This window comes from Ixodes scapularis, unplaced genomic scaffold (assembly GCF_016920785.2).
Source record: "Ixodes scapularis isolate PalLabHiFi unplaced genomic scaffold, ASM1692078v2 ptg001946l_1___fragment_6___debris__unscaffolded, whole genome shotgun sequence".
Lineage (NCBI taxonomy): Eukaryota > Metazoa > Arthropoda > Arachnida > Ixodida > Ixodidae > Ixodes > Ixodes scapularis.
In genome coordinates, this window is record NW_024610216.1 from 75,235 (window position 1) to 98,215 (window position 22,981).

General features: G+C 44.1%; 1 protein-coding gene across 1 annotated transcript in view; it reads left to right on the top strand.

Annotated features, from left to right (window-relative positions):
• Positions 1-22,981, top strand: part of LOC121834630 (neprilysin-1-like) — a 57,052-nt gene that overhangs the window by 14,271 nt on the left and 19,800 nt on the right. The window contains exons 4-6 of the mRNA XM_042288344.1: positions 14,457-14,546; positions 14,770-14,978; positions 18,279-18,467. Of these exons, the coding sequence (XP_042144278.1) occupies positions 14,457-14,546; positions 14,770-14,978; positions 18,279-18,467 (488 nt within the window). The remainder of the gene's footprint in view (positions 1-14,456; positions 14,547-14,769; positions 14,979-18,278; positions 18,468-22,981) is intronic.

Consider the following 22,981-nt stretch of genomic DNA (forward strand, 5'->3'; position numbering starts at 1 on the left):
TCAGAGGACTTCTCTAACGATCTGCATTCCCCCGTATTGGGAGAAAAAGATGCGCTTGCACTTGTGAATACGGACTTCTAAGTAACTTTTTTTCTAAGAGCACTACTCAAAATTTTTTTTTATGTTTATGGTTGGATATTAGGTAACTGCTAGCGATAAATAGAAAACCTTATATAGGCCAAAATTCTGCTCAGCAGATCGCCTGTGCGAGTCCCGTTCAAAACGCCCATAGCACGAGATTCGAGTCTTAATAGCGGCCATAAAAACAATATATTACAATTTCTGTTGGTAGTTCCTGATAGACTACTATATTAACTATCTGTGAATAAAAAATGAAAAAAATAAAAAGTGTTTTTTTTTAGAAAATTGACTCCAAACTTGCCAGTTTTTCGAAATATTCGTTTTTCAGGCACATGTAGCGCATTATATACTCGCGGCAAAAGATTGAAATTCTACTCAAAAGAAAGAGCATAATTGCTGCTTTACGGTGATATAAAGATCATAAATATATGTTGATTAGGTCACACAGCACAGCTTGCTGAACTTCGTCAAATATCGTCACAGAGAGGCGGTTTGACAAATAAAAAAAAATCATTAAGAATGTTATGACCTAGACGCTTAATTAGCATGAAAAAGCCTATGTCTAGAGTGTTCCCAAAAAGTTATATTGATGTAGCGTAAAAAGTAGGGAAAAGGAATGGAGTGAAATATGGCACCTCCGATAGGCTGGAAAAACATCAATTTCCACCTTGACCGCTTCAACGGTCCATAACTTGAGAACTAAAAATCCGACGAAATAACCGTTTGCGTCTTCTTTTATTATAGGAATTACCCCAAAACATATATTTTTTTCGTCAAAATTAAAAATGCGACCCTAAATCCGTGCCTGAGTTGATTTGAAATCACCAATATAGATAAACAGGGTGTTATTTCTTATTCGAAACAGATTTTTAAAAAAGGCGTCTTTACTGCTACATGAATGATGTCTTCGCTATGTGTTTCTTGAGCTCGGCGGACATTCGAGAGGCGAACAACCGTCACAGTTTGGTGGGTCATTAAGTAAAATCTCTTAATTAACTTTTTAATTATTGGTTTTATGGACCATGTTGCAATTGTAATTTTGAAGCCAGCCGTCCTGGAAGGCTATACCAACCTACACATTTAAAAAAAAATGCAACTGGTTTGGAGATATCCGTCGACAATTTCTCCCCTTTCTATCATCCGATTCTGAAACTGAAAGTTCCAAGTGCGCCGGAAGCGCTGATCACGTGACGCTTGTAGAAGTGACGGTTTCGTGACGTACAAATCGTCATGATCTCATATCTGCACTGCGGCTGTCACGGTGCGGCTCGAGGTGTGCAAACTCGCGGGGGCGGTCTTTAGCGCTCTCGCTTTTAATGCGTCATTGCCCTCGGACCTTCATTCGCGATTGTTTGTCGGCGGGGGATTCGCTTCGCCAGATAGCGTGGGCGCACGAACGCCGGCTCTACCAGTTGTAGCGTTAAAATGGCTGCGCAAATTCAGTCGAGGTATTCAGTCGCCGAGAAGGTTCAAATGGTTATTGCGTATGCTAAAATGAATGGCAACGTTCGTCTTGCCACGAGGCTGTCTGCCGCCCAACACCCTGGTCGCACTGTTCCTGCCCCATCCACCGTCTTCCAGGTTGCCAAGAAGTTTCTGTCCACTGGGTCTGTGCATCGTCAAAGAAGAAGGAAAGCAACTGTCTTGGACGAAGATTTGGAAATCGCTGTGTTAGCCTACGTGCGAGCGTACCCCGAAATCAGCATCCGAAATGTCGTCGAAGATTCCGGAGGCAGCATCTTTTCGGTATGGAAAGTCCTGAGAAAGCACAAGCTCCATCCGTGTCACATATCATTGCATCAAAACCTCAGTGAGTGTGACTGTGAGAAGCGCTTGGAGTTTAGCAATTGGGCCCTTATTAAAACGGATGAAGACCCCGATTTTCTCACTAATGTACTCTGGACTGACGAAGCACAGTTTTGCCGAAATGGCAACCTGAACGTTCACAACGCGCACTACTGGTCTGATTCCAACCCTCACTGGCTCCGCCAGCATAACCATCAGGTTCGGTGGTCAGTGAACGTGTGGTGCGGCGTGTTTCGTGACAGAATAGTGGGACCATTTTTTTTCAAAGGCACACTGACAGCTCAGTCATACACAGCCAACATACTTGATGGTGCTGTCAGTGACTTTATCTGCGATCTCCCGTTAAGCGAGCTTAGGAGCACATGGTTCCAGCATGACGGAGCGCCAGCTCACTTCTCGTCGCGTGCGCGGAGCTACCTCAACGCCTGTTTTTCCCAGCAGTGGATTGGGCGCGGTGGACCTATGTTCTGGCCGCCAAGATCGCCTGACCTGACCCCGCTAGACTTTTTCCTTCGGGGTCACATCAAAAACGAAGTCTATTCAACTGAGCCCCAAGATGTCAACGACCTGAAGAACCGAATTGTCTCAGCATGCGCCAACATTGAACCACACGTCCTGAAGCGGGTGGTTCAATCTATGAAGAAACGATTCATGGCATGCGTAGCAGTGGAGGGTCGCCATTTCGAACATTACGTGTAGTAAGACATTACCTTAGGGTCTAAGCACACCAGAAACTTAAATTATCAGCAATTCTGATCTCTGAAGTTATTTCGCTGAAGATAATAAATAGCAAAGACTTCTTTCTTGTAGCGTTTCATTTTCTTTCGTTAAGTCGACTGGCAGAGTCAACGTTCGTGCGCCAACGCTATTTGGCGAAGCGCCTTCCCCGCCGATAAACAATCGCGAGTGAAGCTCCGAGGGCAATGACGCATTAAAAGCGAGAGCGCTAAAGACCGTCCCCGCGAGTTTGCATACCTCGTGCCGCACCGTGACAGCCGCAGTGCAGATATGAGATCATGACGATTTGTACATCACGAAACCGTCACTTCTACACGCGTCACGTGATCAGCGCTTCGGCGCACTTGGAACTTTCAGTTTCGGAATCGGATGATAGAAAGGGGAGAAATTGTCGACGGATATCTCCAAACCAGTTGCATTTTTTTTAAATGTGTAAGTTGGTATAGCCTTCCAGGACGGCTGGCTTCAAAATTACAATTGCAACATGGTCCATAAAACCAATAATTAAAAAGTTAATTAACAGATTTAGTTAATGAATCACCAGACTGTGACGGTTGTTCGCCTCTCGAATGTCCGCCGAGCTCAAGAAACACATAGTGAAGACGGCATTCACGTAGCAGTAAAGACGACTTTTTTAAAACTCTGTTTCGAATAAAAAATAACACCCTGTTTAAGTAATTATTTAGCAATGCCTAATTTTTTGTTTGAATTTAATTGCATTCGTATGTAATATGAGGTGAAATTTAAATAAATAAATAAATAACTATGTTTTTGTGTTGTATTTGGTCTATAAAAACAAGCTTAAATTGGGCCATTTTCGGGGTAGTTTTGTTTCAATCTACTCTCCTGTATAACCGCAGAAGAGTTTCCAGCCTAGAGGGTCCGTATATTTTATGCATGCAATACCTTTATACCCTTATAAGAAAAGGTTTCTTTGATATCAAACGGAAAGTAGAGAAAAACGTCGTTTTGACTACAATTCAGCTGCAAATTCCGCGTTGAGGTTGTTCAAGTTTTACTATTCAAGGTCACTCAAACAAACGAGTTTACGCCTCAATAATTTGGAATATTCAAAGTTTAATCTAAGTAAAAAAAAATTAAGCGAGAAAATATTTGTTTATGTTGAGCACCCATGATATTGCGCTGAGTGGTTCCATGCGGCTACTTTTCCGCACACCACGTAGAAGAAGGGTTTTATCTTATACACGCTACAAGCTGAGGTGCTTCATCCGTTAAATATGGGCCTTATTTAAGTGCTGTAGTAAGTAGCACCAAAGCTGATGAAAAGAAAACATAATTTATTCTTATCTGCAATTTCCAGGAAGCTGGTTGAGCCTCGAGAGTAAACTTTACAAAATTTTGTTTTTCATAAAATATCTTTGGAAGGTTCGTTTTTAATTAAACGCTGTGGTTTTCAGACGTTTTTGACGCTTGAACATCTTCAGTCACCTAGTACAACGTTGTCGATACTCAAAGCGCTCAAGTTGAAATTGGCTTGAAGTAGCGAATCCCGCGTACCATTTGGGGCGACCGCTGTTTGGAATCTTCAAGCTAATTCGTCTGAAATTTCTTTCACGATAACATTTGGTACCTATAAAATGTTTACACCATTTATGGTTTTTTTTTTTTTTTTTTGTGCCGATGTGATGAGTTCTAGTGGAATGAATTTTGGGTCTTGTTACAGTTTGTGAAGGCTGGCTCTTTCTGCCAAACGTTTAACCTTTCCTCCAATGAGATCACAGAGACGTTTTCCGTGGGAAGTTGCGAATAATTTCCATTCAAGGGAAACACTAAAGCCTTCATCATGAAAAGAAAGGTTTAGAAAGTTATTTTTGTTTTTGTTCTGTGAATCTGCTCCGTCGGAAAAGTAATAAATATTTATTAGTTGTGGCAGATCATTTTTTAGAAGTTTCAGAAGCTGACAATGGAATGCATACATTGTTACAGTATCATGTTTCCGGCAGTCAGAAATGGCAGCAAAAGATCTGACAGATTATTTTTCACAGAATTCTGGCAGGCGGAAATAAAATAACAACAGGGCAGAGTGCAGCCTGTGGGATGACCCAGTGATAAGGCTGCGGGGCGTCTTGTAGCAGGAAACTGAAATTCTCGGCAACATTCATAAGCACGATTGCCTCATCTTTATTTAACCGTGCTTTTAGTTTTCGCAAGTAGGGGGGCTTGCTGTTTAGTTATTAAATGGTGACCCTTGACTTCATTCAACATGTCCAAAAAAATTCCTGTATTGTTAACAAAATTGTCTCAAGTCTGCAACGCACGCCGCTCATCCACTGCTGAACTTGAACATGGTCGACCTGATTGGTGTTAAGGACAGGTATTTTCTGGAGAGGTTACAATGTATTCGGTACGGCGGCATACGTCGCACTCCTCAAATATTACAATTTTCTTCCTAAACTTGACCCATGCGGTGGCTAATAATTCTTTAGTGTTCTCCTTGAGTTCACTCGCGTGTATCATCAGCTTCAAGTTTTTGTGCTGCACGCATACGCAAACAGTCTGCGCCCCACTTGGCCCGGCTAAAGCACAGTTTGGAGTGCGCATATATTGGCGAAATATGAACATCCATAGGTTGGGTTTGGGCCTTTCTTCCATTCTTGGGGAAGCTCTTTTAGGTTCATCAAAAGTAGCCGCTTCTCATGGTCGCGCAGCATATTTTTTCTTTTTTTTTTTAACCTGGGAGGCAGCAGCAAACTGAGTCGTCCACGAAAAATGTCTTGACAGAAGACTTCACACTTTCGCTCACAGGGCGACCATTTTTTTCCAATAGCCCATGAAAGGCGCCAAAAATTTGCCCACGAAATTGTTCCGGCACGTACAAGCGGGGCGATCCAGTCGATGTATCAAAATGATGTTTGGTGGGACACACGGGAAGTGGAGTCTCGTCGAATACGAGCCAACCAGGAGATGTGCGGAGCTTTCGTAGCTCTGCTTTCCCGTTCTGCGCTGAAGTCAGTTGGGCGAAGTCGATGGCGGTTGAATGTTCAACCGTGCAGGTACCTATCTGTGAAAGGGCATCCGCTACGACGTTCTCAGCACCATGAATGTGCCGGATGTCATATGTGAGCTCGGAGACGCTGGACATCTGGCGGAGCTTTCTCTGAGAATGACTTCCTCCGTCTGGTCTCAGAGACTGGAACCAGACGGAGGAAGCAGACGGAGGACGAGAGGCTTCCGGTCTGTCAATATATATAAAAAAAAATTGCCAATCTTTCATTATGTGCTGGAAGTTCCGTAGTGCCAAATATACTCCAAGGAGCTCTCGACCGAACCTACTGTACCTTTGTTTTGTAAGTGTCAGCTTCCGAGAGAAAAAAGAAAGCGGCTGCCAGTGCCCATTCACGTTCTGCTGAAGCACTGCACCAACAGCGATATCTGAAGGGTCGGTTACAACTGAGAGTGGGGCTACTTTTTTTGGGGTGAGGAAGCATGGAGTTGTTTGAAAGGAGTTATCGGACTTGATCGAATGCCGATGTGGTGCAGGCATCCGATGCAAGTTCGGCTGCTGAGCTAGTCTTGCCGGAAAGCCTGTCTAGTGGCGCAAACTTGGTGGCGCAGCCCGGGAGAAAATAGCGGTAAAAGTATACCACCCCCAGAAACTCCCGGAGTTGCTTCTTGGTCGACGGCTTCGGGAAGCCCTCGATGGTCTGAACCTTGATGAAAAGTGGGAGGATTCCCGAAGAGTTGATTTTGTGTCCCGAGAAAATTAAGCTCCAGATTCCCTAAAGCGCACCTGAACAACAGTGCTGCGGTCCGACACGAAGAACAAAGTTCGGCGGCTTTCTGCGTTGCGAGAGCACTTGACACCGTCAGTGCTCTGCTGCGGCGTTTTCCGCTTGGGAGCAGGGTGACTCACACCTGCGAGCAGCAGGCCTGAGTTCGTCCGGGACAATGAACAAGGCTTGCATCGTGGGCGTCCGCGTGACGTGCTGCGGCCGCGTGGAGCTTGCAGCTATGCTATCATGTCAGCGAGACGGCCGACTTCTGCTCGCAGCTCGCTCCTCTCATTCAGAGTACTTCTGCTTTCGATCGCTGAAATGCTGGTTGACGCTGCCGAGACCTCTATGATTTTATCTGCAGGCTCAGCAATCTTAGTCAGACCAATGTCTCCTGCGGACGTGACGACCATCCTCACATTGCTAGGCATCCGCTGCAGAAATAACTCACGAAGCAGGGGCTGGTCAATGGTGGTCGCCTTTTCTCCGAGGAGCTGCTCCAGTCAGCGCAGCAGCTGGGTGGGAGTCCGGTCGCCCAGTTCCTCGGATTTCAAGAGCTGCTGAAGGCGTTTTTGCTCCGAGGCGCTTGTCCGTCGGATAAGCTGGGCCTTGAAGGTGTTAAAGGCATCCTCCTCTAGCGGTGAAAAAAGCAAATCACGCACCTCTGTGGCAATGGCAGGTGATAGGCTGGACACGACGTTGTTTTACTTCGTCATGTCTGCTGTGGTGCGCAGAGTCACAAACTCTGACTCAACCTGCATGAACCAGAGCTGAGTATATGCTGGCCAGAATGGAGGCAGCTTCAACGTGACCGTCGAAATTCCCCCAGTGGAACTCGTCGCATCGTTGTCCGTCATGATGGCTGGTTCGGTTGGTTACGTTGAAGTTCTTTACCGGGTCACCGCTGTTGCGCTCCTATTGGGCTCGCGTGCGCGACGGGTTTTAACCCAGCCAGTGAGGAACGTTTATTCTATAATTTACTTAAAACCGAACCCCGCTAAATGGAAAGACAACGTTGACGTCGGTCGCTCAGCAGGACCACACCCACCCTTCCCCCAACCCTCTCACACATCATTTCTTGGGAGGAATGGTTGGCTCCACCCACGGGCGCCGACATGTCCGCCGCACTAGAAGCACTAACTAATCACTCCGGTCCCCTTGCGGAATCCATCCGCGAGACGTGGGCCGGACGGGCCGTCCGGCCCAGGACGTAGGCCCTTACACCAAATAAAGTTTTGCTTGCTTGCTTGCTTGCTCAGCAGGAATTGCTGGTGATGTCTCGCGCTTCTCTGTTTGTTGTTCCTTCGATACTTGCGTATCCACCTGATCACGGGTCCATTCTTTTCCACGCCTTCAACCTGTCGTTCCCCGAGGTCAAAAGGGCTTCGGAGAATGTCGTGTTTGCAAAGTGAACACTCTGCCACGCCATGAATGAAGGGCCAGTGTTAACAACTGAACTTTTTCCCCGTTTTTCTTCTAGTGCGAACTTTTTTTTTTTTAATCGTTCATTAACTGGGCATAATTAAAAAGCATAAATTTATTTTTTGTGCGTCCCCGCGAAGTAGATGCCTGGTCAGTGCCAAGTGACTAACACAGTTTTTTCTGATTTTTTCTTGAAGCCCGTATACTTTCTTCCTCACGTAGGATTCTCGCCTCCATTGTGTTTGCCTTCTTTTCAAGGGGCTCTCACCGACGGTCCGAGGCTTTATCGATCCTAGCAGACGCTGGCACTTCAAGTCACTGTCATCGAATTGAGCAACACATTTCCCAGCTGGTTCCTGAAGTGTTTTTAAACTCTTCGGATGTTCCCGGATGATACAGAAGCCTAATGCACATTTGGCAGAGTTTTGCTTTTTGAATTAGACCGAGAGTAGGGTGGGCGTCTGCAAGTCTCAGTGTTACAACGAACGATCCCCGCCCGTTTTTCACATGGAAAAGCAAATGGTTGCAGCAGCATTCAGATCAAAGCCACCAAGGACGTGTACATTATTTAAACAGAGTACTGATGGCAACTCACTGGTGAATTGTGATCCGTCGAGCTTTTAAAACGCAATGTGAGGAGGCGCCTGTCTACTTCGATCAGGTCTCCCACACTTGTTATGAACTTCCGTCTATTCTGGGCAGGGTTGGGCAGAAATACTCAAAAATGTATTTTGAAATACAAATACTGGGATACACTAAAATAGTAGCTAAAATACTGATACTAAAATATATCTGTAAAAATGTACCGCGATACGTATCGGAAATACATTTTAAAAATAGGCAAAAAGTCTTTGGAAATACAAATACAGAAATACATTTTAGGGAGGGCAGAAATAGAAATACAGAAACACTGATACTGCAATACATTTTTCAAATTTGTTTGAGACGCCAACTGAGATGAAGCTTGAAATTTGAAGTGGAAGTTTTTTCTCCCGAAATTACTTTCCCGTAGGCTTGGCACATTGCCTTGAAGGTAGTGGTTTCGGACGACAAGGTCAAAAAAACGTTCCATCAAGGACTGACCGCGGCCCCTTCCCTGACATCCTGTCTGTTTGACGAGGGATGCGAAAAGACTTCGCCTTAACTAAATAAATTTTATGTCACCCTAAATCCCATCAAAACGTCACCACGCCCCTGTCCAATAAGGACGCCCCTATCACCATTGATCACATGACGTCTCGGTGAAATTAACTGGTATTCTTTATCTGTATGTTTGTCTTGAACAAGAAACTTTACCACACTGCTGTATTAAAGAACAGTACATACTTTCGTTTGTGAGGTTCTTTTTGTAAGTCCCTCTACTAATCATCGCCGCCCGATCGGTATGCGCTACGCCCGTCACCCAGGGAGTTACACACTGCAACGAGAGGACAGCTAATGGGTTTACTGTACCTCCCGGTTGCCCGTCGTCGAGATCCAGTAGTCCGGGTCCGTGGACCCTTGTCGCCCGTCGATCAGAGCTCACAGTCGGGGTCCGTGTCCAGGCCTGCGGATCGCTTTTTCCACGCCAGCGCTGCGTAGGCTGGCTGTCCCGAGCTATCAATGCCCGAGTCTCGCTGCGGAATCACCCCGGGATCGTCTTGACCAGGTCATATGGTCAGGGCTCGCCGTTTCCACCGGTCTTGCTCCAGACCTCGCTGGTGGACTGCTCCGGCATTCGCCATGGGCCGCGCCATGCAGCTTGGCTTCAACGTTCCTTATCCAGCTACTAGTCTCGCTCCGGCTGCACTGTCTCGCGTCAGCTCGTGACTTCTCCGCCGACCGCCTGTCTGTCACGTGCCCTCTGCCTCGTCCTTCACTTCCGGCTCCCACACGTTGTGGGTTACCTAGCTGAGGATCGTGCACGCAGTGTCGTTTGGAATTTTTGAGAATAGCGGACCACCATCCTGGAACAGATGTAAACGATACGGTGGCATCCCTGTTCTGAAGATCCTTCCTGCCGACCGTCCGCCACCGACGCATGGATTACAGTCCTCAAGTTTCGCCTAGCATCATCCAAGCAGAGACTTTGTGAATTGCGACCTGATATTGCCGGCACCGGTGCGAGCTCTCCGAGAAACGGCGCGCTCGAGACGAGTCGTAGGTGTACGAAGTCTGGGTCGGCATAGCGAGGTTACGTCTGGCCCCCTTTCCTGGGTTTCGGATCACCAGAGCAGCGGGTCACGTACACGTCGGCCGATGGCGTACCCTGACCGTACAATATTACGAGAGCAGCCGCATACGCATTCAAATATGTGTTGAACTTTACTGAGTGAGTCATCCTACTTTTTGAAGTCAACCACCACCAGGCTCGTGCTGCAACGGACTGTGACTTATCCTTGTCGGTTGGGTGTACTGTGCACCCTTAGGCAAGAGAGACGGTTAGCGGCGGGCGATGAATGCCAACAAACAGTGACTCGAGAAATCCCTACCTAAGGGCCTGCGTCAGAAGATGCGCTGACTCCACTCCTGGCACGCCACCTGGTTCGAGTCCCCGACTACGCAACACTTCTCAGAAGAGAGAAGAGGACGCATAGAAGATGAGTTTGGATAATCGGAAGGAACCTTGGTCAGCATAGTAACAATGCCCGAGCAACTCCTTGACCCTGATGCTTTCAGAGGTAAAAAAGAAACAAAAAAACCAAAAACAATGTGGTCGGGCTTGTATCTTTGGGGGGGGGGGGGGGGGGGAGGGGGGGGGGGAGGAGTATTTTTCAAGAAATGTAACGAAATACATTTCATCCCGATTTCATCGCGATACAAAAAAACATTCTAAATGTATTTCGATACAGAAATACAGATAGTGTAGAACGAAATGTATCGCGATAAAGAATACAGATACGAAATGTATTTCTGAAATGTGTGTTAACATAGTCATTCGCTGAGCTGCCTCCGTAAGTTGCGGTGATTGTCTCTCGGAGTGTTATTGTGCAGGAATGTACACGCACTAGCTTTTCTTTTTTTGGAATGTCTATACATCCGCACGGCTCCCCGCAAAAGAGAGACGTTGTTACCCCGAGATGCCCATCCCAGGGAGCAAAGGGAGGCATCTCCCCCGTGTGAATACTTGTTTAAGACGCATTTGTTTTTGTTGTACTATTTCCCTCGAAGTCGTTCAAAAATCACAAAAAGAAGGATTTGTCTCGCACGCCCGGCCAGCTTTGAGCACATAGGGTGAAATCTCGCGCTTCAGAACCTAGGGATCCTGGGTTCAGTCCACAAACCTGCCCTTTCGATCTGGATGAGCTTCGTACCGGCATTCGGTCGTGTTTCACTATTGCGTGGTGCACGTTAAAGACCCCAGGCTAGCGGTTGTACTGCACTGGCTAAATTGCTCGTCTACAGCGAGTGACTCGTCGCGACACTGAAATGGCTGACCAAGTATACGCTGTGTAAATATCCATACAACCCCAATTATTATTTGCTAGCGGGGCCCTTCCGGCTTGTGTGCGATTATTCCCTTTCTCGCTCAATCCCACTCCCCCCTCCTCCCTTCCACCCGCCGCTGTTGCACTGGCTGCTTCGTCCACACACAACCTTGCACTTTCCAGTCGCACCAACCTACCGTTGCTACATAAAAAAAAACGAAAAAAAAAACGGGGTTTGTGTGACGGACATTCCCGGACGGCGTTTTGCGGGTTTGTTTGGACCGCCCTTTACAGGACCCGTAGTCGAATAGCGGTGTGGATTGGACTGCCTTAAAAGAGCAGTAGACCGGTTCTGTATTTCAGTAAAAATGCTTAAATCGTCTTCATTTGGACTCCAGGATCACGAATATCGAGATTATTTTTCAAGTTGGTGCATAGAGGCTGCAGAAAAGTATTTTAAAAGTACCGCTGAAGCCCCTCCTTCCCGGAGCGTGACGTCATAGACGGCGTTTTTTTCGGAATCTCCGCTCTCACGTATCTTCAGCGCCTATTACAGCTATGATCGCACACTTTTTTTTCTTTTTTTTTTTTCAAAAGGGTTAGAAGAAGACGTTGCGACCGGTATTGGTGTAGAGGAATATACTTGGCAAGCTTGCTTCTGCTCGCGCTGCTCACACGAGCGACACACTCTTGGCGGCTGAAAGATGACGTAACAATCGAGTTGGAGGTTGTTTTGTTTTTTGTTTTTTTCGCGTTTAGTAACATCTTTTGGGAAAACGGGCGTGATATTCAGATTCATGTAATGAAATACTGTCAAATTCAACTCTCTTTTTTTTCGTTTGAAGAATTTTTCAACTTTTCTTAAGAGATGGAATTATCACACGCAGCGTGTTATTTTTATCTGCCTTCAAAAACACTTTTTTTGTTGCTGCTCCAATGAAATATTCTGATATCTGTAAGCCACGATGCAAAAGTAAAAATTGGCAGACAAAGGGGAGAGATCTGCAAGCCGATCGCAGCTCATCTCCATTTTTGTACTGCATTTTTAGGCGACAACTTTCGCGCCCAAACAGCACACCAAACTTTTCATTGTTTTCGCCTGTTTTTCATGTAGGGACAATGACCATGCTCCGTTTCCTATAGGGAGTATTCACTGGACGCCATATTTGTGGGTTCTGTTTAGAGCGCATGCTCAAAACGAGCTCTCATCAATAGCCTGCTACGACCGGTACTCGTTATGGTGCGGAATGTTGCAAAAGAACTGTGGAAGCTCGCCGTCAGCACGCGCTGAGCAACCACGCACACAGATATGGCCGCCAGTGAATACTCCTTATATTTTCCTATACTCCGTTTCGTGCTCAGTAAATTGCGCTGTCAAAGCTACTGGTGGGAGAGCGTGGCTTTATCTATGGTTTCCATTGCGCAAGAACGTGAGCAAGTGATCTGCGATATAAAATTCCATGATCGCGCAAACCGTTTTAAAGGGAAAATCCGCCGCAATTTTGATGGTCACCGATTTCTATAAATGTTCCACCATGTATTTGGGTTTCCTTCCTGACCATATCTACAATATATCTCGGCAAAATAAGGATGTTCTTAGAATAAAATTAATCTTGACATTTACGTGCACTCGGCCAAATTACTTGCTGCCGCTCTACTTGCAACACTGAGCAAGAGCGTTCACATGGGGGCTGCCACGATGGCGCTGACGTCGCCGTGACGTCACATGTTGGTGAGTGCCTTGGTGAGGGTGCTTTCTTTGTAGCTTGTTCGTGCTGTCGACTGTCCGATTTTTAGTAAATAGCTTTCAGAGGCTGGCTACCGCTCCGGGAGCACGTGAGAGCACGCTTGGAAGTGGCAGTCATAATTAAAAATAAAACGGCACAGAGAGGAGGACAAAGTAAAAGGTGACCGATAGGACACAGCGCCATCAAATTAAAACATTGAAAAGTGCCCGATGTAAAAGAAATAAAGTTGAATAACGTAGAAATTTGGGGTAGTTGGACTGCCGAAATTATTAAAAAACAAAACACCGCAAAGACGAGGACAATGTAAAAGGAAACCGACAGAACACAGCGCGATCTCCTGCTAGAGAAGCGTTGCTTGAAAATACGGTTTACTAAAACCGTCTATTGTCAGACCTTGAGGTATAACAAAAAGTGCTTTCAATTAAAAGGCATTACGTCGATCAGTTTTTCTTGGCGTGCTAGCAACAAAATCTGCCTCACCATTCCGCTTCGGAAGCGGACGCTGGGTCCACATGGCGGCGAATCGCGAATAACGCTGGCGGTTCGCTTAATGGAGGTGCCGGTGGATTGTATGAGAACGGGTTATCGTCTAGGTTATCGTCCTCGAAATCTAGGAGCACATCCTGATCATTGCTCGATTCAGACGAGCATGATAGCTCCATTCCGATATGCGGCGCAAACGCAGAACAGTGACCTGCTGCCAGGCAGGCCAAGCTCAAACTGCACACGTGCGAATGTTTATACCATATGCGATGTCACTTCCAAATGGCGAACCAGTCAAGTGGCAAGTTAATTTCGAAATCGATTTAATCGTATTTTAACAATTATAAATTATGGAAACAGGTTTTTCATGATTTAACCGCAGCGCCATAGGCGAAGTTTTTAGCACCCTTTCTGAAAATATGTTTCCATAAAAACGCTCAAACTGACCGCGGAGCTGCGCTTTAACAACGTAGTACATTAAGTGTGAAGAAAACTATGGATGAGACAGTTTAGAAAAATTTAAAGGGTCATGAGACGATATCGGTATGGATTGTTCATAACTTTGCAGAGGCGAATACTGGTTCAAGTTTGGGTCCAGTGTTCTCTCACTGACCGCCACTGAATCAGATGCTTCTTTGTCCCGGTGAAGTTTCGAGGATAAAATGGGACTTTTTCCTTCATTCCTGACTTCGCAAAGCTCGATGACATAATTGTGGGATTAAAAAAATCTCAATGACGACAATCGAACGCGGAAAATGATTGACATAAAACCGTTTATTAGTAGTGTTGACATGATAATCACTAGTAATCCCAGACTTTTAGTAATTAATCGGAGTTGCCCTTTCATACATTATGTTCTGGCTGAAATTATAAAAACAGCATTTTTAAATATTAGGTGCAGGAACGAATAATACCTTATAATTTAGCTCTTACATTACGTGGTGAATGAAATTTTAGAAGCAGCATTTTGTAACGTATAGGTGCATGCACGAATAAAACCTTCTCATTTAGCTCTTCTCTTCTTATGCCTTTTACAGAAATCTTAAGCAACATGACCCCACCAAGATGTCAAGCTGAATCTCTCAATGACAAAATTGCAATAGCCTATCAATCGTGCATGAATGAAGGTACGTCTTTAGAATTAATATCCTTAAGTATAAAAAAACGAGGTTGAAAGAAAAAGGCCGTTAGGTTGATGGCAGATATCTCTCTGCACATCCACATGTTTTCATGAAATCGCACTTCACTAATTATTTGTCTCTCCTAATTTTAAAGGAAAGCTCCATTGCTAAACATATACACCTTTTAGTTTCTCTCCTTCATTAATGATATTCTGTGATCTATATGCAGATTCTTCCCAACCAGCGGAAGAAATAGGCCGGCTACGAAAAACCTTGGAAAAATTTGGCATTCCTAAATGGCCGATGATACCTGGTTCAAATGAAACCATCGACTGGAAAGAAATATACCGAAAAATACGAGTCGGAGCAGACATGTCGTTTATTTTTAGCGTTGATCTCTCACCGCATCTTTTTAACACGTCGCAGCTAGCCATGTATGTAAGTAGCGTCCTAAATATTACTCTTTGCTGTGTGATATTTGAAAACTGCACCCATAATGGAAAATCTAAGCTTGCATTAAGTAAAGCAACGTAATCGTTACCTGTCAGATTTGTTGAAAACAAAATGACTCAATAGAAATTATGTGAAACTGCTAGGAGGCCTTGTAACACTGTGCCTGTTGCCATTCATGTAGCATCATGTTTTTTTCGGCCTCTTGGCATTTAGAAGGCTTTACCTCAGTGATTGAGATGCAGAAACTTTGGGATCATCCAATCTAGACGAAAGACTAGGCCGGCCTGCCTTTTTTGATGACACATTATTTTACTTTCTTTTTGACGTGATGGAGCAAGACGTCGTACTCTTTAGCGTTAAAACAATATATCGATCCCCATCCTAGCTCCACACTCATTCATGCGAATCAAAGTTGCTTATTTTCGGGATGTTCTTACTGGCAAAAGCCTCGATTGACGGAGATTTCTGAATTCCTGGCAAACAAACTGCAACCTCGGTATTATTTTTGAGGTTTTCCGAACAGGTCGAATCAATTTTAGATAACTTTGAAATAAGTAGTGCACAAATCGCTAACGTCCTGCCGGAAAACTAATATTCGTCCGATTCTGGTAGAAAGACTGAATTTAGGTACTGGTGTTGTACTACGCGACATTTTCAACAAATCAACGGAATTCCTTTACAATAAACAAAACTTTCATCTCGGCCATGAAAAAAAAAAGAAAAAAAAAAAGAGAGGTTGCGATAATAATTTTAGCTTCACCAATCCACTCGGCGGCTTTAGCATCAGGTCACTTTTGTGCTGCCGCCAATATTGAAGTTCTAGCTTCTGTGATGAACCAAATCAAGTAATGCAATCAAAATTTGTGTTCAACAAGATCGAGAGTAAGATCGCCTTTTTGAGGCTGAGTTTAGAGCGAACAGACACGCTGTAGCAATCTGTAATGGTTTCCTTTCTACATACTTACATTCTAAATTCTTACCTGCTTGATTTTAGAAGTGTAGTTTTTACAAAGTTGGTGTATGACCGATTCATAAAACGGATGGATCCACGGACGCAGCGATTACGTGACGACACGTCCGAGGATAGTCCGCCTCCCAAGCGCATGCACACGAAGGAGACGACCAGCAAATGACAGTGAGGAGGGACTGAACCTATTCGCGACCCTACTGCGCCGCAGAGTTCCAGCATCAGAGTGTGACACTATTGTCCAAGGGCGAAATAGACGTTCACTGCTATGGACACGTCGCTACCGTGAAAAAGAATCACCGTGAGTTGCTGTTACGGACAGAGCGAGAAAATACACCGTGATGTACTTGGCGCAAACCGCCACTATCTTTACTAACCCAAGGAATAACAGTGACACAAGGATGGTCCTGCACGAGAAGGCTTCGGCCTAGAAGCGACGACGTCTTGGACTTGCGGAGGGGCGTTTCGCACTCCGTGCTTGCACACAACACTCTGGTACAGCACCGTCACAAAAAAGGACTTGCTGGATGAAAGGTTGATTGGAAGTGCAAAAAATATCACGGCGTGCTAGACGAGTTGTGACGGAAGCTACTTGAATCTTCACACGGAAGTGGAGGAGTACCGGAACCTGCGTCGCGTCAGCCAGGCAATGTTTCTGCAGCTGATTTTACTCGTGGTGCCAAGATTCGCGCGATAAGATGAACCAGCGAAAACACAAAACAGAATAATGCGCCATCTTTGTTTTTTTGGTCAAAACAAAAAGAGGACGTTGTAAATTGCCAGGCTACACGCATTTCAAGACAATCACCCGCCAGGAATCCGTGAGTGAAAACGCGCTCGGCCATTTCAGTTCGCGCGTCCGGGAACCAGGCGTCGATCGCATGAATTGGAGATGTAGGGGTCACGTGGTACACTACTTGCTGGCAAAACTCGCGCTTGGGTCCTTCGTGTGAATCTGCCTTTACTGACCCCAAGACAAGTATTGGAATCACTGCTACACATTGTTTTCTAGCTGTCTTAAGAATTTTTTATTATTTATCAAAGGTAATTAAGTAAAGAACACGTGTTTTCTACTCTCGTCTTTCATTGTTGACAATGCAAGGCTTTAATTATGGTTGTGGCATAAATTTGTGAAGCTGTAGCTTCTTGCTGCTTCGCTTTCACGTGCTTGTTCTAGCGCATATAAGGTCATGTATTGTCGCATCAAGCGAGAAGCAATCTGGCTATAACATGCACACAAAAAAACGCTAATTCAGAAACTTAATTTGGTAAAATTTTTCGTAAATTGCGACAAATACTTTTGTTTTACGGGCACTGTAAAAACACTTAAAGTGAACACATTTTAAAATTTTTGGAGCCAACACCAGCCGATAAGCACGAGCAGACCTAAGATCGCCAGCCGATTTGACGACCCTTCAAAAAAGTTTGTTCTGAAGGCCTTTAATGCGAGAGTAATACCCGTGTCAGACGGGCACATTAAAGACCTTCAGAACCAACTCCTTTAAAGAATCGGGAGATTAATTCGCTATCTTGGGCTTATTGGCGTGTGCTGATCGGCGACCCTTCGAAGGAGTTTGTTCGAAACTGACACCCGCCTTACACCTGACCCACGTATAAGACGGGTATTCCTGTCATTTAACACCTAAATCTGGGGTGCAAAAAAGAAAAAAAACTTTTAGTTGAAGGAACAGACACAGAAAGGGACGTTCCCTTCTATGTCTGTTCATTCGACTAAATGTATTTCCTTTCCTGTACCAGTCTGAGGTGTTAAACGACATGATTGGTACCACGAGCTCGCCTGTGCCTTTACAGTGTTTTCAGTAAGTCGGGTGTCAGTCCAGTAGATGTAAATAGGCTCGCATCATACGAGAATTACCTCTTTCTTCGCCGTGTCGCTGATTCTGTATTGCAAAAAGCTGCGTGAAAAGTAACAAACATAAATAAATAAAAACAAAAAACGGAAGCTTGCTTACCTGTCTGTCATGTTCTGCTGTTTACACGGGAGAACGCAACATTCCTTGGCATCGTACCTGTTGCACGGAGCTGCCGCTTCTTTAAATGTGGCCTTCGCAAGTCCGGTCGCTTTCTTCACTTTCTCGCCGCAACCAATATAGCGGAAGTAGTTCTCGGCGCGGCTGTAGATGGCGCTGTGCATTTCGCACACCGTCTATTGGGTGTAATTTCCACACGATTGAATCTCTTACGAAAAGTATTAGTGGTCAATATTTTGCTTCAGGAAGTGCTTCTAAGAGAACAACTGTTTTATGAAGAAAATTTTATCTACAATGTTGGATTTGGTTGTTTTTCATATTTTTCAGATTGAACCTGCAAAGTTTGTGCCCAGTTCGTATCAACTTTCTGAGGCACAAAAGGAGAAGGACAGCGCTGTGGAAGCCTATGAAAATTTCATCAAGCAAACAGTAATTTTGTTTTCGGAAGAGGAGGACATTAATGTAACGACACAGATTGCTCAAGATATATTTGACTTCGAAGTAAATTTAACAAAGGTAGCGTTCGCTTTCATATACTTATAAGGAACGCGTCAGCACCCCGTGTTATAAATATTTAGCATATACATATAAAACTAAAATCATCCTTTGTGTAAAGATATATGGATCTGTTCGAGTAAGATATGATTTATATAAGTTTTATCTGTTTACCAGGTCAATACTTTGTATACTGAGTATTTTTTTCTAAAAAATTTTATGTTTAAAATAATTTTGAAGAATAATAAAGCTGGTCGTTTCGCTCTGGATGAACCAACGATTATCGTTCATGCTCGCATTCGACCGTGATTTTGAGTTAACGCTTCTGATTCAACGTGAGTGCGAGTAGTTCGCTTCCGAAGAAATGTGAGAACACCGCTGGGTTTCATCATCTGATTTAAAGTTATTTATGCGAATGAAGCCTACTATGAAACAGAATGAGCCTGCACACATAATATGTCCCCACCTATATTCGTGTAAAAATTGTGTAGTTTGGAAAGAACACCCTTGCTACACCCCTCTCACACAATGTTTACACGCTTTTCAAATACATATAGGTGTAACGAGGGAGTAATGACCATGTATATACTTTCCACATCTTTTCTATACCCTGCATGTCGGGTGTAGAAGACCCCCCCTCCCCTCTTGCAGCAGCGGCCGACACCCGACACCATGTCGGGTGAGAACGCCGTCCTCGGGACATTTTGACCAGACCTGAGAATGACGCGGCAGTCGTTTCGGCTGTCCACCGCACCACCACGAGGGTTCTAAGCGAGAAATAAAACAAGTCGGCTACAGTTACGGGAACTTTTACCAAAAAAACTGTTTTTTTAAAGAATTCTTAACGAGTGACCCCCTTCCCCTCCAAAAAATAAAATAAATATCGAATTCCCGAATTTTATCATTTCAGTAATTGGTCTGGCGCCCCTCCAACATGAATAATTTTTGTTTGAGTCAAACATACAGAAATAATAGTGGGAAGCTTAGCTGGAGTGGGGAAATAAATTACGTTGTTTTAAAAAAAAAACTAGATTGAGAATATTTAGTGTTTCCAGAACTGGACTGTGAAAACCCATATGACACCTCAGAACTTCAGTTCGACGTACAGGGCGCTGACGTCGACCCGGCGGTACCAACATTTACGACCGGTTTGATAGCCGAGTGGTACAATTTAATAAAATAGCTAATGCACGTGTTACTGACTACAAAAAAAAAGTGATCGGGGTTTTCTTGACCCTACTGCGAAACCTCAGTGTTTTTTTCTGCTGTAATTTTCGATACGTAGTTTAGCTGTTTAATGAGGTACATGTTAACGTTCTCAAGCCCCTCGCAAAAGTTGGAGTCGTCTGTTCGACGTCCGCGCTCTGTACGTCGAACTGAGGTTTTGGGGTGTCGCATATGGGACAATGGGTGGAAGAATATACCCTTTCTTTCTGAGAGAGTAACACCGAAAAAATCGGTAATCTTTGGAATTTCGTCTCAAATACCATATATGTAAGATTTTAGTACATCTTCAAGGGTCAATCTGTTTGACGACACTGACACTGGCGTTTTAGTCAAATACTTTAAGCTTCAGACATATCTAAAGCCGTAGTGATCTTGCTCAGTTCGAAGTAAATTACTGACCGGCATGTTAAAAAAAAATATTTCCCATAATAATATACAAAATAGATTCTGCTGTGCCTGGTTTTATCCTGTTCTTGGGATCTTTTGCGAGATTTTGTTTGGGGAGGAGAGATCTGTAAGCTTACGTCACACGCAAATAATCATTTAAACCTCATTTCGGCTGCCTTGCATTCTTGTGCTGTCGACCCTTCTTAGTTCAATCGTCATTTACATTATTGAAAAAGCTAGCGCTTTCGTCTTAAAAGAAATAAATAACGAAGTACGCATAAATGAATATTTACCACTTCCTTCAAAAGAAATACTATACTTCGTTTCGTCTTGTGTTAAAGCGTAGTGGGAGGCTAGTAGCTGCGACACGGCACTGGCAAGGCATTCTTAGGCATCGCAGAGTAGGCGTCAACGACTTCGATGGTAAAAAGAGCGTAGCCTTTTTCCTTAAAGTAATGTTCGTGTTTTGTACAAGTGATACGATATTTATGTTCCAATAAAGCTCCGAAACGTCATATTGAATAAATAAATATGAGCATATTTGGAGGAATTATGCTGCTGTTTTTCAACGCTGTCGTTGCAAACACGTTAGTCCAATCAACACTAAAGGCACTCTGCGCGATGTGATGTACTGCGAAAAAAAAATATTTTTCGCGATGGAAGTTTTTTTAATTTAAAAGCTATTACGTACAAAATAAAACTAAATTAGATATTCATTCGAAGTAAAAATGTGAACTTTAAAATGGCCTTGCTGTTTGTTTAAAAAGTCACCTGACAAATGTAACTTCGCTCTTACTTTCGCAGGCAGGGGCAGCAAACTCTGCCGGCTGCTCCTGTTTCCTTCACCCGCCCGCTGCCAGTCTTTCCAAAAAAATCCACACTTGGAGCAGAAACGCGACATATCGTGCTAATCGTGTACCACAAACGTCGCTCTCACCCTGCGAGCGAATCGTATAAAGAGCGATCGTCCAAAAAACGTCTAAGCTATGCTAAATGTTGAAGAAAAATGCAACTGGAAGCATTTCTCTTGTCGCCGGCACAAACACGTTTATTTACCTGTGCCTTATGCCTTTTGGACGAAAACAGCTTCGTTCCGTCGCACGTGCTTCGTCAGTCACTTACGAAAAGCTCTCTGTGGTTTAGTATTAAAAAAGTTAGTAGTCGACATAGGCACTTTGAATCCGACACACTAGCCCTGGCCAGCAAGTGTATGCAGGCGAGACATTTCGCAAGGGCGTCAGGTTGGTGTCGAAGTTCCATTGTCTAGGACGACCTGTTTCCTGGCGTGACCGAGAAGTCTCCAGTTTTCTGTGTGGCACAAGAAGGGTAGCGACGAGTTCCTTCGGAGCTTTCTTCCGCTCGACCATCCCAACGATCCCACTCACAAAATGGAGACGCCACAGCTGCGCGTCAGGCTCGGTACTTCAAGAGGTTTCAGCCACGTACATCAAAGATACTACATCTTAAAATAAGCCCGTGCGTCTACTTTCCTGCGTAACACGCGGAGCGCCAATAACTGCAACTTACAGAGGCCGCTCAGCGAATGACGATGCCAAAACATATGTTTACAAAAAAAAAAAAAAAAACAGTCTGCGTTGTTACATTAAACAATGAAAAACGTCACACTTGCATTGCTTGATGTCAAAACTCAAACTGTGTTTTTTGGTCTAAACCTATGTTTGGCACCGTCATACGCCGAGCTGCCTCCGTAAGATTCGCTGATTGGCTCTCCGAGTGTTGTGCCGGAAAGTAGACGCACGGGTTTTTTTAGAGTGAAAAACTTGTGCAGTAAGCTGTGCAGACTACACGAAGTCCGAATTTTCTCGAATGTAGCAGACAAAAACGTTTCATCCGCGCCGCGTCCACGCCGGACATCAAACCAGCATCATTTTGACTTGACATTTTGACTAGACTTTTTTGTTTCTTTCAAATACATTTGAGTGACGTCATTTTTTGTTCACTTAAAGGGCAATATGTTTTTGTTGCCCAGTCTTCTTGCGCGAGTAGATAAACTTTGCTTTGTACAACAAGACTTTGAGATGAATGAGGCTGACGTTGGATTTAGGTATATGGTACCGTATCTTGGTTATGGTCGCTTTTTATTGTATCTCTTGTTCAGTTTTGACAAAGTAAGGCACAATAAAGCGGAATTCACCTTACAACGATAAAATTGTTGCTTACTCGTATTCCTTTCGTAATAACAGGAAAACCGAAAATATTCGAGAAAATTACGAACAAACCATTTTTCACAGCCGCCTAGTGAAATTCTTTTGTGAGGTTATTTATTTCTTCACGGTGTATATTTTCAGAAAAGCACAATTATCGAAACCAGTGTCTATTTTAATATTAGCGTTGTCAAATAAGGCAATCACATTTAATGTAACAATAATTTTATTTTATTGCGTGTTAGTGCCTTCTTAAAAAAAAACTTGCAGTGTTCCTTTATTAAGGTTTAATACAAATACAAGGCATTTCATATAATTATAAAGTTTTTATAATAAAATTCTAAAAGCTGGAGCTATTGTGAGAAGTTGGTATTTGAAAATCGTTTACAACTTACCACATAGATTTTTTTTTAAATTAAGTGCTTGACAGCTAAAAAAAAAAGAGTTCCCATTTCAGTCACCTTCATAGTACATTCTTTTTCGATTATATATATGTGGGAAGTACTACTGTGTACAAACGAGATGCGAACAGCGAAGCAAATGGCTTCGGATACATGCTGCGCCACCCAAAGGGTCACTGGGTCCCACACATAAGCATACACAATAGAGCCCCCTTTCTACTGAGAAGTTTTTTCTTAGTTCCGAGGTAGGCTTCATGTGGTGCAGAATGTAACTAAGCCACACCGTTCGCATTTTATTAGAACCCGAAATATTATTCCCTATTTCGTGTTTCTTATGTTACTATTTGGTTCGTAG